The following is a 15442-nucleotide window of genomic DNA, read 5'->3' as shown; positions in this document are numbered from 1 at the left end:
GAGGTCAATAGTAATTATTGTACAATGAATGCAATAGAACAAGAGTAAAATGAATGGAGAAGAGCTATTTGAAAAGAAGGAAAATATAAGTATAGGGAATAAAGATGTACTTTTATATAAACAAAAATTATTATAAACTATACTACTAGTTCCTTGACTCATTTAGTAGTGTTTATGAAGTTTTTTATTGCATATTGTACATATATTTTGTTTTAAATTTAGATGTAGTCTTTGTGTGAAATATACAGTACAGTAATAGTATTGTTTAGTTTGTGGAAAATAGGCAAGAAGGATAAATAAAGTCTTTGAGCTGCCTTTTTCTTGCCACGTCCTTAAAACAGAGAACTTTCTCCAAACTTCACCAAAATCTCTTGGTACTCGAGGCCCGAGGGCTAGTTTTAGCATGGGTGGTGTGACTGAGGCATGGGTTGTGCAACTGAGGCCTGCGTGGTGTGACCATGGCATGGGTGATGTGACCGAGGTGTGGGTGGTGAGATTGGGGTATGGGTGGTGAGACTGAGGCATGGGTTGTGTGACTGATGCATGGGTGGAATACCTGAAGCATGGGTGGTGTGACTGATGCATGGGTGGAATGCCTGAAGCATGGGTGGTGTGACTGAAGTACGGGTGGTGACAGGCATGAGCGGTGTGACTGAAGCATGGGTGGTGTGATTGAAGCATGGGTTACCTATGGGTGGTGTGACTGAGGCATGGGTGGTGTGGTTGAGGCATGGGTGGTGTGATTGAAGCATGGGTTGTGTGATTAAGGCATGGGTGGTATGGACTGACTGAGGCATGGGTGGTGTGACTGAAGCATGGGTGGTGTGACTGAGGCATGGGTGGTGTGACTGAAGCATGGGTGGTGATTGAAACATGGGTTACCTATGGGTGGTGTGACTGAGGCATGGGTGGTGTGGCTGAGGCATGGGTGGTGTGACTGAGGCGTGGGTAGTGTGACTGAGGCATGGGTAGTGTGACTGAGGCATGGGTAGTGTGACTGAGGCGTGGGTTGTGCGACACAAAAAGGACTAAGGAGCGGGACAAAAAGGACTAGAGAATAGGCACAAAGATCTAGACAGGGACACAAATGAAGAGAGAGGGGGAGACATCGATTAGGAATGGGACATAAAGAACGAGAGATGGGGTTTTCCAGACCGTCAGTCACCCTGGACTGGAGACGCTAGCCGCTTCTGGGTTAGGTTAGGTTAGGTTAGGTTTAGTGCTCGGCATGCATATTATTGTTGTTCACTTAAGGCGTCAAGAGCTCCGAGATGTTCATGCTAAATTATTTTTACTATTATTGTTGATATTTTTTATACTACAGTACAGTACTCTTCTTGTTATTCTTCTCCTTATTATTATTATTATTATTATTACCATTATTACATTACTGGTAGTTTCCAATATCCACGGACCTTCCTGTTCACTGGACAGATATCATTATCTTGCTATCTCTTGATAACAGGGAATTTAACTTTTTAAAGGGACCTCAAGTGTTGATTTTATGATGTACTGCACTTTAACAACTAAGTATTTTAAGCGCGTATTGTAGGTAAGAAAATAAACTAGTGATAAACAAATAAAGTAAGTTGAGAGTTAAATAGTTAAAGATACATGTATGGGATGTGTTGTAAGACTTGTTACCTACATGACACTGGATTATTAAGATGACGTACGGCTTACAACACAATACTGTAATTACTTCTTTATTTGAACTTAACAATCCATTTTCCATACATTGTTCTGCTAATTACCTTACTTTGAAATAATTTATTGATTATACTATATTATATATCATTATATAGTTGATATTTTTAAAAGTTTGTTTAGTATTGACGTCATAATTACGTCATAGTTACCGGATTATGTTAGACGAACGCTGGCCGGGAGTAGTGTGGCCGCCGCCGCCAGGTGGCTCTGACGACACAAACACAGGCTACAGTGTCAACAGGGAAAGTGTGACTCATCTGTCATATCTCTGCTAATTGTACCTTCTGTTACTGATGGACGGCCACGTTAATATTGACAGAGATGACAAAGTGGTAGCTGTGGAGGATAGTGTTAATAAAGGAGTGAAAAAGAAAAGGAGATCCCAGAACCAAGAAGATGCGTCAGGAGGTCAGCCACCCACACAGAGCATACAGCCAGGAGCTCAGGTACCTCCTCTAACTTGTAGGTGTCACTCAAGGCCAGGCTCATGTGTTTCCTCTGGCATACGAAGTGTCTGTTGTTATGGGTGTTAATTTAGGGGTAAAATATTGGGTAAATGTTGATCTGAAGCAGTAACCTTTTGCTGCAGTGTAGATGGTTAAGGACCACTTGCCTCCCTTGACTTATCCTAGATGGCAACTTTGATTTGATTTAATTTAATTGAGTAAAAATTCCCCTATGAATACATATACGTACTGTATAAATATTCTCAGGATAACACACTAAGTAATAAAAATGCTCTATTTTCGGTATTATTTTAGTTTTGGTCATCTGGGGAATCTTGGGAATTCAGTTAGGTTAGGTATCAAAGCTTTGTTTTTCCGATTATTTTTTATGTGTTTGGAAAAATTTGGATCATCATATTTGTCAGAAATCACATAGCTAGTTTGTATATCAAAATCCAGGGATTACTGACACTAAAATTTTACCTTATTTCTAATGTGATCCTGATGAAGTACAGCACAAATTTGTCTGGTAATGTGATCCATCCATGACGACAAGTGGATTTGATGGGTGGAGGGAGAAACACAGGGTTGAGCTAACTTTCTACAGTATATTTCTCTAACGTTTTGGACAACACAGAACCAATCTTCAGCCCGAAACATTAGAGAAATAAAGAAAGTTAGCTCAACCCTGTGTTTCCCTCCCACCCTTTGTCTGGTAATACTTCGCCAGGTAAAGATGTAGTGTATGTCAATTACCATGTTAGTGGTTGTTTTCCTGTAAGATTCTCACTAAAACTTTTATTGTAGTCGATAGAATACAAACACGGTAAGTATTGTTATATTGTATGGTGTCAGACCACATGATAAAGGCTGTTTTAACCTGTACTGATGGTAGTATATTTGCAGAATGATGGAGGTGTGGCGTTAGACACTAATGCTGCCTTCTCAAACGATCACGTACAAGAAAATGGTCCTCAGGGAGTTGTGAGACGACACCAAAGAGGTGGAGGTGGAGCAGAACAGGAGCCAGCTGGAAGTGCACCCCCAGCTAGAAGAGGGACTACACAAGTAAGTACAGCGTTATACTCTCTCTCTCTTGTTATTTTGTGTAATGGTCACTAATGAGTGTGATGGGAGCCAGTGAGTCCAGTACTGTACAAACTCTTTCATCTGAAATACTGTACAGGTACTTAACTATTCCATTACATTACAATTTCTATTCAAAGGAGATTATGAATAGGTTAGGTTTTCTAGTCATAACAATATCTAAATGAAAAGAATATAACATTTTACAGTACAGGACTCCATTGATATTAACACGTTAATGGACATTATTGTACAGCACTGTAAAAGAAAAGTGGTACAAGGGAGATACTGTAGACACATGGAAATATTGTTATAAAGTAGTATATGAAGTAGTCAGAAAGGACAATGAAAAGTATCTACAGCTTTACATGAGATGTAGAGCTTGGCATAGTACCTCCCACCTACTGTAGAAGCAGATGGAGGTTGCCAGACACTGCCAGTATGACAGGCCTTCTCACCTGACCATCTATCCTTCCTCAGTGTTAATGTGAACTGGCATAATATCTATACTGTATATATAAAGCACAGTGTCTCTGTAGGAAACCAGGCAAAGTCGTCATCCTCCTGGAGAATGGGAAGAAGTAGAGGAAGAGGAAGAAGAGCTTAAGTATGGAGCACAACATGTGATAAAGCTGTTCATCCCTGTGTCTCTCTGCATGCTGGTGGTTGTTGCCACTGTATCTTCAGTTACATTCTACACAGAGAAGGGAACTTACTTGTAAGTTTATATGCAGATGTATTTTTGTTCGAATTTGCAAAATCTAGGGAGGTTAGATATTAGTAACGTTCATGCTTGTATGATTTTGTAATGTCAGCAATATTTGTTTTATGAAGAATTGTAGACCTAGCTTCTATAAGTCTCTCTCTCTCTCTCTCTCTCTCTGACACATTATCATATTTATAATACTGTATTAGTCTTTGTCATCTTGCATGAATGTTGTTACTCTTAACAAATGGCAATGGATTTCAAGTACCCTATACGATATTTGTGTAAATGGTATGTAGATAATGCAGTCTCAGTTTATTTCACTAGTACATTCGCTGAGTAAAAAATCACTACAGTATAGTAATACGTAAAATTCAATACATAATAAAGGGTTAGGACCGGAGGCCCAAAAAATTCATGAAACAATTCTTGAGTATATTTACTTACTAAGCAAGCAAGAATTGAACAACGTTCTGGTACACCATAGTAAAATAAAGGGAAGTGTAAAAAATTAAGAAAATAAAAAAAAAACACCAAAAAAGAGAAGAAATAGCTTGATACATCACAGCAATACTGCCTTCGACAATCCTAGAACACAAATACTTTATACCTCATGAAAAGCCCCAAAATTGGATGGAATAAGTTTTTCATAATAAATTTTTTATGATATTTTCCGTAGATGAAACAAAGCTATTATGTATAGCTATTATGTATATGTTCTGAATGGGAAGAATCTTAATAATAAAACTAATGTTATGATGTACTTTATCTTGACCATTTTGAGGGCATTTCATGAGGTAAGAAAGCATTAATTTTCTATAGAAAAATATCCAAGTTGCACAAAACTATCATCCAGTATTGCTGATTTGGCTTATAATCGACTGTACAACCAACAGTTGAACAGAACATTGGCATAGATGAAATTTGCAATTACCAGTTAATTTAATATTTTTCTTTTTCTTTTATAGGTTGTACACTCCATTTCATGAGGAGTCTCAGAGCATTGGGGATAAAGTGTATGATGCCTTGAGGAACGCGCTAATACTTCTGGGTGTGGTGGTTGCTTTAACCATCGTGCTTATAATACTCTACAAGAAGCGATGTTATAAGGTGAGAATTTGTCTTATTAGTGAGGCGTCATTGTCTATCTAGTTCATAGCAGTGCTGAGTTTCTTTAATTTGACATAAAAATTTGGGAGAGTCCTTGTGTCTGTAATGCAGAGTCAGAGTTTTTTAGTAATTTTTACCTTAAATGCCTTACTTTAAAGATATGTTGAGGTATTTCTAAATGAAAATTGAAATTTGAATAACGTGCATCAGTTATTTGAGAACAATTTAGGAGTAGACAGTTGCCCGAGTCACTCATAAATACCCTACAAGAAAAATTGAGAACTTTTCAAAAGGAATATATTTCCCAATCCAGTTTCCCTTTAATCTGTTGGCCAAGTGCAGTACAGTACATACTCACTTTCTTACATAAAGGTTGCAGGTTCATGCCCAGGGCAACCTGTTGTCCACCCAGCTGTGAATGGGTACAATTGGGGAAGAGTAGTAAAGTGGAATATGATCATTCCTCTGAATAAAAGAAACAAATGTAAGAATATAAACATAACAGAAAGATGTGTTCATAGCACATTTGGTAAAGAGTATAATAGAGTGTCAACCATTAGTGTAAAATTATAACAAGAGAATTCCACTTTATTGAGTAAAAGGACTCAAGGAAGAAGACAAAATAAAATATTAATAATGTGGTTCCATTACAGATCATCCATGGGTGGCTGCTCATGTCTTCTTTACTGCTCCTCTTTATTTTCACCATAATATATATGATGTGAGTATACCTAGATATATTTTGGGTCAGGTTTTGCCTAGCTCTGGGGTATCATCCTTTACCATGGTTCAGAATAAGGGCAGGTGGGATAGTTAGCTCTTTCTAGTTCATCTGACTTTAAATCAAGGGGAGTTAATGCTAGGATCTTATATGTCTCCCTGGTTCACACATATACAACTCCTCTAGAACACCCTGATCAGTTGATTATATATATATATATATATATATATATATATATATATATATATATATATATATATATATATATATATATATATATATATATATATATATATATATATATATATATATATATATATATATTATTTATTTATTCTAGGGAGCTACTCCGTGGGTATAACCTTGGAATGGACTGGATCACTGTATCTATATGTGTGTGGAACTTTGGCGTGATGGGGATGGTGAGCATCCACTGGCATGGACCACTGCGCCTCCAGCAAGCTTACCTGATCTTCATTGCCTCACTCATGTCCCTCATGTTTATCAAGTATCTTCCTGAATATACACTCTGGATGGTCTTGGCTGTCATCTCTATCTGGGGTAAGTTTAGTGAACTGGATCTCTGATTATTTCATGGAATTCTTTGCCAGGAACTGCCTTTTGATGGTCATTTGGGGAAGTAGCGAACATATTCATTTAACATTGCTTCAATAAAATTACTTTATATTCAGAATACCTAAACTTCTTTTTCTGTTTGCTTATTGTTTCAGGAAGATATTCCCTAATGGTGACTTTTGATGCCTAATATTTTAAGTCACTTAAGGTGGCTGTAACTATCATTTCTAGACTTCATCTCAACAAATCTCTGTCAATTTGTTTGAGATTCAGAATACATTGGACTTGATTCTTTTATTTACTTATTTTTTATTTATTTATTGATATAAAAAAACATTATAAGGGGACATTGCAACTACTGATTTGCCTCATGTTGGAAACACTGAACTTGACTGTCCATCATGTGGTGTTTTGTGTTCTTTTTATAGCGATGCTGCACTCCTGTTGCTATTCTGAGAACTAATTACAATGCAGTACCCATATATGATGAGAAAGCAGGTACAGGTTTCAGCTGATTCAAGACAGCAAAGGAAACTTGTCAATCAGTTCAATTTTAAGTTTTTAGAGATAGGGAGATGAAGAACAGGATAAGTCTTATCATGGAATTTTGGTGGATGGGTGCAGTTCATACCCTTTTGTCTCCATAGATTTGGTCGCTGTGTTGTCTCCCAAGGGCCCACTGCGTATATTGGTCGAGACTGCGCAGGAGAGGAATGAGCCTATATTCCCTGCTCTCATCTATTCTTGTAAGTGTTTGTATGAATTTTTCATATATATATATATATATATATATATATATATATATATATATATATATATATATATATATATATATATATATATATATATATATATATATATATATATATATATATATATATATATATAATCATCTTTATTTCATTGGCAGTTGGGGAGGGACAAGTACAACTAAGAAAAAAGGGTTCAGGCAATAGACTGGTGCCCAAAAGAAACTCCAAACAATTAGTTTACCATATATTTAATGTTGTTTTTATCAGTTCATGTTGAGAACGAGATTGAATTGATGACCAAAAGAAACTTCAATTGATGATTGCATCATAAAGACTGGAATTTATGTGCCAGGTAATGTTGGTGGGGCATTACACTGTCTTAGTGCATACTAGATTGGCCAAGAACCAACCCAGTTTCCTATGCAAAAGGTTGGTCCTTCTTACTTGCATATTACTTCACAGTGATTAATGGGAAATGGCATGATGATGATGCTAGCATAAGGTATGGTACAGTGTTATTTTTATTCTTATTTATTTATTATTATTTTATTTAACAGCTAACATCATGTACAGCACTTTGGGCATGGCAAAATCCTTTGATAATGAAAATGATGGTGCCTCAAGCTCTCGTAGCAGACACCAGGATGACTCAAATGCTGCTGGAGATGGAGCAATGGAGGGCCAAGCTGGTGCACAGAGAGAAGGAGATACCACAAGGAGGAGGCATGCAGAAAATGGACATGTGGCTGGAGATGGAGATGCTGGTTTCACAGAGGAATGGGCCCTACATAATGATGAGCGAGCTTTGAGGAGACGAGAACAGGTGCCCATTATAATACTTCTCAAGTGATTCGTTGGACAGTTTCATTATTAGAATTAGTATTATTTCATCTTCGGAAATCAAGGCTACATTAAACGAAAAATTTTTACTAAAGACTCTGTTTTGATGCCTACAGACATCATCTTCAATACCTAGTTACAAGAGGTAATACACAGAGAACAAACTTACGCAAATATGTGATACAGTTGAAGTAAAATATTGAAGCTTAGCTCTGTCATGGAAGTGACCCAACCCAAATGCTGTGCGAGGGTCACTCAGGTAGAGCTTCCATTACTAAAGCTCTCAAAAATGGGTCTATTTTGTAAGTAGCATCACTTAGAATGAATTTTTTTTTCCAAATGAAAGTTGATTATATAATTGTGCATTTCTTAGGTTTTTTTTTTGTAGATTATCACATTTGTACAAAATTTTACTTCTCTTTCAGTCAATTATATTTATTCACCAACTTGATTAAAAATAGTAATATTGGTACAGTATATATTTGTATTACATGATTGGCATATTTATGTTCCTTAAACCATAAAATTGACATGAAATGTTGAGCACAGAAGCCCTACTTCCTTTAGTATTGAAAACCTGTAGGTTTGATGATACTCAAAAATTGGATTTCTAGGATCAATTCATCCTTTTTCTGATTCGCTTCTCTTGCCTATGTAAATTACATCAGAGTTATACAGTCTCCTCTTCATAGGGAGTAGAAAAATATATATTATAATTCTTATTTCTTGCTACTCCCTCGCATTACCATTCTTTCTGTTTGCAGGTTAATAGCCATCTCCGTCAAAACACTGCAAATGTTGAATACCCACAACCTCATCCCCGTGACCTTACTGCAGAAGAAGAAGAAGAAAGTGAGTGCCACAGTTTTAGCTGCATCATCAGCGGAGTGCGGCAGTTGAGTGGGTCGGTGATTCGATCCCCAGGCACTCCCAATTCACCCAGCTGTAAATGGGTATCTAAGTTTACAACTTGGGGAAGTGAATCCGGTCAATGCAGTACTGGCCATACTGCCTCCTAGTGTACCGAAGGCTTAGTATACAGTGTGCTTTATCCACACTGTCCTTAATGGGCAGTCATGTCTAAGGGACCCATTTTCACTTTCATCAGCTTAATGAATAATTCTGACTACTATAATTTACTGTTTTTTTTATTTTATTATAAGCTTTGTGCAGTGTGTTTTGTACTGTATAAGAAAACCCTAATTGAGGGTTAGGGTAGAGTAGGGTATGATAGATACAATGATTGTTCATCTAGATATTGAAAGTGTTAAGAATTAGAGACGAATTTTAAGGGGAATACTGTAGATTGTTAACTTGTAACAAATTAAAAACACTAGTACAGTGCTATTAGTGTGTGGACCACACATATAGTAAATTTATGTGAATTCCTTGGTAAACTCAACAGATTTATTTTTAATTAGTATTTACATTCTTTCTTCTCATTTTTGCCTTTATGAAGGGGAAATATAACACTTTTTTTTTATTAGTTAATATTTTAGTGCTCTCTCCTGTCATGTATAACCTATATGCTCTTGTCATCCACTGTGTCCTTTTTCCATCTCCCAACCTTACATTTCCACAGTGATTCCTTACACTCCTGAAGCCTTTCCATTTTTAAGCTTACTTACCTCCTTCCCACTTATGACTTTTGCCACTTTGCTTTTATACTTTTCATTCAAATACTGTACAGTTAAATCATATCATGTGATGGAGTGGGGTCTTGGTGTGAGAGTTGTGCTGCTGGTATAGGCATAAAGGAGGTATTCACAGTCACTACATCACCTGACTGATCGGGAGCATCGTCATGTGTTGTTATTCAGAAACACTTACAGACCCGAAATCAGTCCCGGTGGATTTGGTTTCCTGTTGGGATCATTGAAACGATTCATTGGGAGAGGGTACCCGTCCTATGACAGTCCTGATGAATGTAGGTGGACATATAAACTTTTCCACCCTCCAAATTGTGATATATTGAGATGAAATATATTTAAAACTCATTGTACTGCCCGAAGAAAGTTCTTGAGTACCACCTGCCACCATAAGTTTTTGGGTTTCCGATGGTTGGGTTCACGGTCAGGCATGTCTTCTGATTACAGCCCTAGGTCTCGAGGAAAGGGGTACCCTCAACTATCCACAAAATTCACTAGTCTTCATGTGCTCAGGAACATTGTTATTGCAGATTGTAGGGGTATTTTATGGCCCGTATTCCCATTTTATTTAGGATGGCAGAGATAAAGAACACACCGACTCTTCCTTTATTTACTGTCATTAATTCATTCAAAGTACTGTATCAGAGGTTAATCCCCTTCCACAAAAACAATGCACGTATCTGTCTTGTTAACTATTATCAGTTAAACATCCAGCCCCTAAAATTGGATGAAATTACTAAAATTGATGCCATGGAAAAAGATAAGATCCTCCCAGAAAGTTTATGTTTTTATAATTTTTCTGTTACAGGAGGTGTGAAACTTGGACTGGGAGACTTCATTTTCTACTCTGTCCTGGTTGGCAAAGCTTCTTCATATGGTGATTGGAACACCACCATTGCTTGTTTCATTGCCATTCTAATTGTAAGTAAATATACAGTGATTTTTATCTAATGCAATGAACCATTTTCTGTATTGCATAGTTTATTACTCTGTGACTCTCAAAATTGCCCTCGTTGCATCATAGCAAGTTGTTTGTCCAATTTCTCCTGACTATTTGATGTAGTACTGTCATTGCCTTCATGCTTCATTATACAATGGGATTTTAGGATCAGTCCCTCGTTTATAAACAAGAATGAATAGAGCAGTGTGGATCCCGCCCTCCTTAATGGGTGTTTTGTGGAGGTCACTGGGGAGTGCACTTATTCCTGCTTCCCACTAGCAGCATTTTAACCTTGCATGAATTCAGATATAAAGGCAAATTGGGCACCAGTCAATTTTTTGTACTATCTTGAGTTACCCGCCTTAGCTACATAAAAATAACAATACCTGTATGTCCAAAGTCATCATCCAAACTTGGACACTGGATAACTCGAACCCCTGGGTAATTTCATTAGGATAGACCTCAAATATTGTTGAATTAGAGGAGTTTGAGTGTACAAGCATTTAAAAACATTTGTTAGGTATTTTGGATCTTGTGCATATTTTTATATTTATTTTTTCATTAAATATCTAATTAACTGTTTGTATTTCAGGGGTTGTGTCTGACTCTGATCATGCTGGCCATTTTCAAGAAAGCCCTGCCAGCCTTACCCATATCCATCACATTTGGCCTTATCTTTTATTTCTCAACATCTTTACTAGTTGTGCCATTCACAGAGCAGCTTGCAAGTGAACAGGTTTATATATAGTACAAGCCACAGTTTAAAACCAACTAGGTAAATATTTAAGGAAACTTTCCACAGTGGACCATGAGCAAGAACAAGTGTGTATATATACTGAGTGTCACATTAAAGTAGATTCACTGGTTGGTGGTACTGTAGTGCAGGAGGAAAAAATGATGAACATCATTGAAGAAGGAAAAACTGCCATTAAGGTATTGTAAGCCATAATACAGTACAGGGTATTTGTCTTTTTTTTTCAGTTTTAAAAATGAATAATTCTTACAACAAATTGAGACCAGCTATTATACATAACCTACCCAGTGGTTTTCGTTTGTGGTAAATTAAAAGGTAAGAGCATCACGACAATTGTGCTAAAATTTTATTCAAGTAATTTATAAATATTTTACAAGACAAGTGATGTTCATAAGGAAAAAAATATAAAAAGTTTTTTCCAACAACTGATTGTAAAATCCATGAGTCATAATATCTGAGAAACTTTTGGTAAACCTAAGCAAGTTTGTCATGTTCATGTAAGAATATGACCATACTCTTTTATTATCTTTGTAGTAATATAGGATTGTATTTATGTCTTTCATGCTTTAAGTTGTATTATGTTTAGGATCTGATGTCATAGCTACTGTAGATATTTAAGAGAGTCTGTACAGTGCCTGCATATGGTACTGTCGCAATTTGGTACAACTTTTTATTCCTACACTGATTTTATATACGCATACACACAGTAATCTGTATGTATATAATGTGTCATGCTAAATAAGGATAATCCAGCAATTAAGCCTTAGAATGCATCTTGAAATTTTTTGCCAAATAGGAATAACTTCTTTATTTTAATGCTGAAGCTTGAAGGAAACTAATTCATGTATACAGGTAGTAAAAATGAACTATGTTTCATTGGGGACTCTTTTGCTACCACACCATATAAATGTACCTAAATTAGTTTAGGTTAGCTTAGGTCCGACTAGTTTAGTTAGCTTATCAATGATTCTATGCATTTACAATTTGTATTATGATAATCTGTGTGATCATTCCTGTATACAGACCAGTTTAAATTGAAAATATATATATTTCACAATTACTGTACAGAGTCTGTATTTAGCGTGACTCGTGTATAATCAGTAAGCACTCTAATTAATGGGTCTCTTCTGAACACCTTTTCTACTAAACAGAATGTGATCAAGTGTGTTAACCTGTTAACTATGAAAAATTCACATTGATTGGTTAGCCTCCAACCTCTTTAAGTTTAGGATTAATACAATAATATACATAATACTTGTAATGGTAACTTAATGTTTTATTAATACAGTTGTAAGGAATTGTGTTTAATGGTTATAATATTAAAGGTAACATTCTCATAAATAAAGTTGTGCTCTTAGATCACTAAAAATGTTTCTACGAAACAGGATTTTTAACTTAAGGGACCATCCTACACTATTTGCCCCATTAATTACAGACTTTACTGTACAGTACAGTGCTGTGCTGTAATATACATGTCGTGCATTTTAGGGATAATCATCTGATTATACTTTAATACGTAACATACAGTATAGCTTTTATTATTGTTTTTGTACAAGTAACCACTAAAATTAGTTCTTGTGGTAAAATGGACTTTGTTTTAATACATTCTTACGGTACATTGTATTGTTTGAGACATTCTTTGCTCTCTAAACCATAACCAAATTTTACCTTAGGTAGGTCAGATTAGGTTAGGTTACATTATCTTATCTTAAGTTAGGTTAGTACTGATGATACTGACTTACAGTTTGTATTATATTTATCTACATGATTGTTCCTATGTACACATTAGTTTTTTGTTTTTAATCAGAAATATGTTGCAATTATTGCTAAGATAAAGAGCACATTAAATAAAATACTGTATCCAGTAATACTGTACATATTTTCTCAAGGAAAACTGTCATTTAAATACTTAAATTGTTGCTGCTTTTGAAGAAGACATGTACAGAAATGAATGAATGATGATATGTGTAAACTCTTGCAGATGTTACAAATAAATTGTGACATTTTGTTAAGTGGATCTTAGATTTTTATATCACAAGTTAGAATAATTTTTATGAGGGCACTTGTCACAATTGCATCTAAAGAGTCATAGCATAGCTGATACAGATCTTAAGTTCTAGTATCAACAACAGTGATTGAGAGAGAGTGCTGATTGCTTTACTCTGGCAAATTTACCTCCCTGAGTGTTTCTGTGATTTGCGACTTGATTTCCTGTAACAAAAATGTTTATACAAATACAGTAGTAATATTTTTTTGTTTTACCTTTGCTATTAGTTACCAAGATATTTTTATTACTCAGGAAAATATTTTGTCCTTTAATTGCCAATATGTATACATTTTATTTTACTTAAGGCTTTTGTTGAAAGGAAATACAAAATAAATTATGGGTAAAATCAGACAACCATCTAAATGTTCAGAGAAAGTAACTCATGGTGTCAGAATCTGGACTAAAATCCAGAATATCTAACATCAAATGAAGCGCTTGATGAAAGAGTGACTTACTGACCAGCTGTGAAAAGAAAGTGATCTTTGTTTCAACATGTTGCCAGAGGAATCTCTATAAAACTAGATTCCAGTATGTTTTAAAAGGTAGATATGTCATTTGAGATAGGTTAAAAAAGTCTTGGAAATATATAGGATTTTTGCCCTTGCTATTGATACTTGAGTAGTGCAATGACGCCCAGAGCTTGGGGAATATTGGCTCATCAACCAGGGAGCGTAACCAGTCATTGGTGAGCGATGCTGTGACGTCACTCTCACTGCCAAGCCTCCCTTTACCAGACACCACATGAGTAATTATTCTGTGGAGGAAGACTATGGGCTGTCAATGAAGCATACATGTATTTGTGACCCCTTGAAGTGGAAGAAAGAGGTAGCAAAGAAGAAAAGAAAACAGGGTGGAGCGTATGTGAGCTTGAGCAGCAATAAAGAGGTAGTAGAGAGGAATATTGGGCCCCCCTGTGAATGGCTGCTGAGCACATGTACACTTCTCCTATGCTTGTGAGTACAGTATTACCGGTATATTAACTTTTTCATAATTGTTTATTTATGTTTATTGACTATTTTTTGCAGTTTCTAAGGTGACTCCCTAACTTAAGCTCAACGTTATGACTACCGGTAGCGTGACCTTGGCAACTACAGATTTCTTCACATATCCTAAAATTATATTAATTTCCCACCTTTTGACATTACTGTACATTATCAAAATCATATGTTGGGTTACAGAAATATGCTAGAAATATTGTTAGCAAACTTAACCTCCATTATCTCAGCTTGCGGTTTAGGCACATACTAGACGTTGCTCTTCCACCGGTCCCCTCATATTAGTAGGTCAAAGTTGTGTATGAAGTACAGGGCTCTGAAATAGTTTTAAAAAGGATTCTTGATATGTTACTGAATATATTACAGTCATGCATGAGTTCTATGGGGCAATTATAATTGGTTTTATATATGATTTTGGAAAAGGGGTCTTCTAGTGTGAAGTTAGTGTAGAAGAATTCAGCTTTACTTGTGTATGGTGCTTAAGAAATCTTGCTATTCATTTACTCAGTAAAAAAAAATCTTCATTTACAATGAATAATCTTCTCCAGAATTTTTTTTTTTTTTAGCCACACTTGGGAGAAGTGGACTCCAAAGGTTTTCTTTCCAGTTTTTCCCTGATATGCTTTAATATACTATTTTAGTGTGACTCGTGTATTAATTTAGTTAGTGTAAAGTTCATTTTGCTTATTTGTAAGTGTTTAGTTTTCTGTAAATACCTTTTTTTTTCCTTTTTTTTTATATACCGGGGATTAGCCCACCCGGGCACAGGTCACTGACCCACATCGGGGCCTGAGGGGGGGGGGAATGTAATAATAATAATGATACTACTACTACTACTACTAATAATAATAATAATAATAATAATAATAATAATAATAATAATAAAGAACCATAAAGAAATGCAAAAATGAAAAAAAATCAAAAGTGAGAAACAATGTATGTATGTTGTGTTGTCAATAGTAAGAGAAACAATTGAGATCCTGCAATTGTGTGTAAATGAGGCAGAAGTCAGATCAGCAATCTGGGACTTGGTCACAATTTTTGTGATGCCATATGGCAGCAGGGTCTACCATTAGACAACACATTATGCTTCCAATATCTTCCCAGGCG

The 15442-nt window shown here is 35.9% G+C and overlaps 1 protein-coding gene across 1 annotated transcript; it reads left to right on the top strand.

Annotated features, from left to right (window-relative positions):
- The first annotated feature begins 1904 nt into the window (after positions 1 to 1904).
- LOC121877244 (presenilin-2-like) lies at positions 1905 to 13551 on the top strand. The gene is made up of 11 exons (XM_042382890.1): positions 1905 to 2156; positions 3063 to 3224; positions 3782 to 3960; positions 4917 to 5058; positions 5712 to 5779; positions 6120 to 6340; positions 7003 to 7101; positions 7665 to 7930; positions 8712 to 8799; positions 10405 to 10517; positions 11129 to 13551. The coding sequence occupies exons 1-11, from the start codon at positions 2004 to 2006 to the stop codon at positions 11282 to 11284; spliced, it is 1647 nt and encodes a 548-aa protein (XP_042238824.1). The 5' UTR covers positions 1905 to 2003; the 3' UTR covers positions 11285 to 13551.
- Positions 13552 to 15442: the final 1891 nt, after the last annotated feature.

The sequence above is a fragment of the Homarus americanus genome, unplaced genomic scaffold (assembly GCF_018991925.1).
Source record: "Homarus americanus isolate GMGI-L3 unplaced genomic scaffold, GMGI_Hamer_2.0 scaffold367, whole genome shotgun sequence".
In the NCBI taxonomy this organism is placed as follows: domain Eukaryota; kingdom Metazoa; phylum Arthropoda; class Malacostraca; order Decapoda; family Nephropidae; genus Homarus; species Homarus americanus.
This window is presented reverse-complemented; position numbering and strand designations above follow the sequence as displayed.

Excerpts from the sequence above, each read along its gene's own strand:
- LOC121877244 (XM_042382890.1), top strand. The coding sequence starts at position 2,004 with ATGGACGGCCACGTTAATATTGACAGAGATGACAAAGTGGTAGCTGTG. Across the intron at positions 3,225-3,781 it reads CTAGAAGAGGGACTACACAA|GAAACCAGGCAAAGTCGTCA; the intron begins GTAAGTACAGCG and ends GTGTCTCTGTAG. Across the intron at positions 10,518-11,128 it reads GTTTCATTGCCATTCTAATT|GGGTTGTGTCTGACTCTGAT; the intron begins GTAAGTAAATAT and ends TTTGTATTTCAG.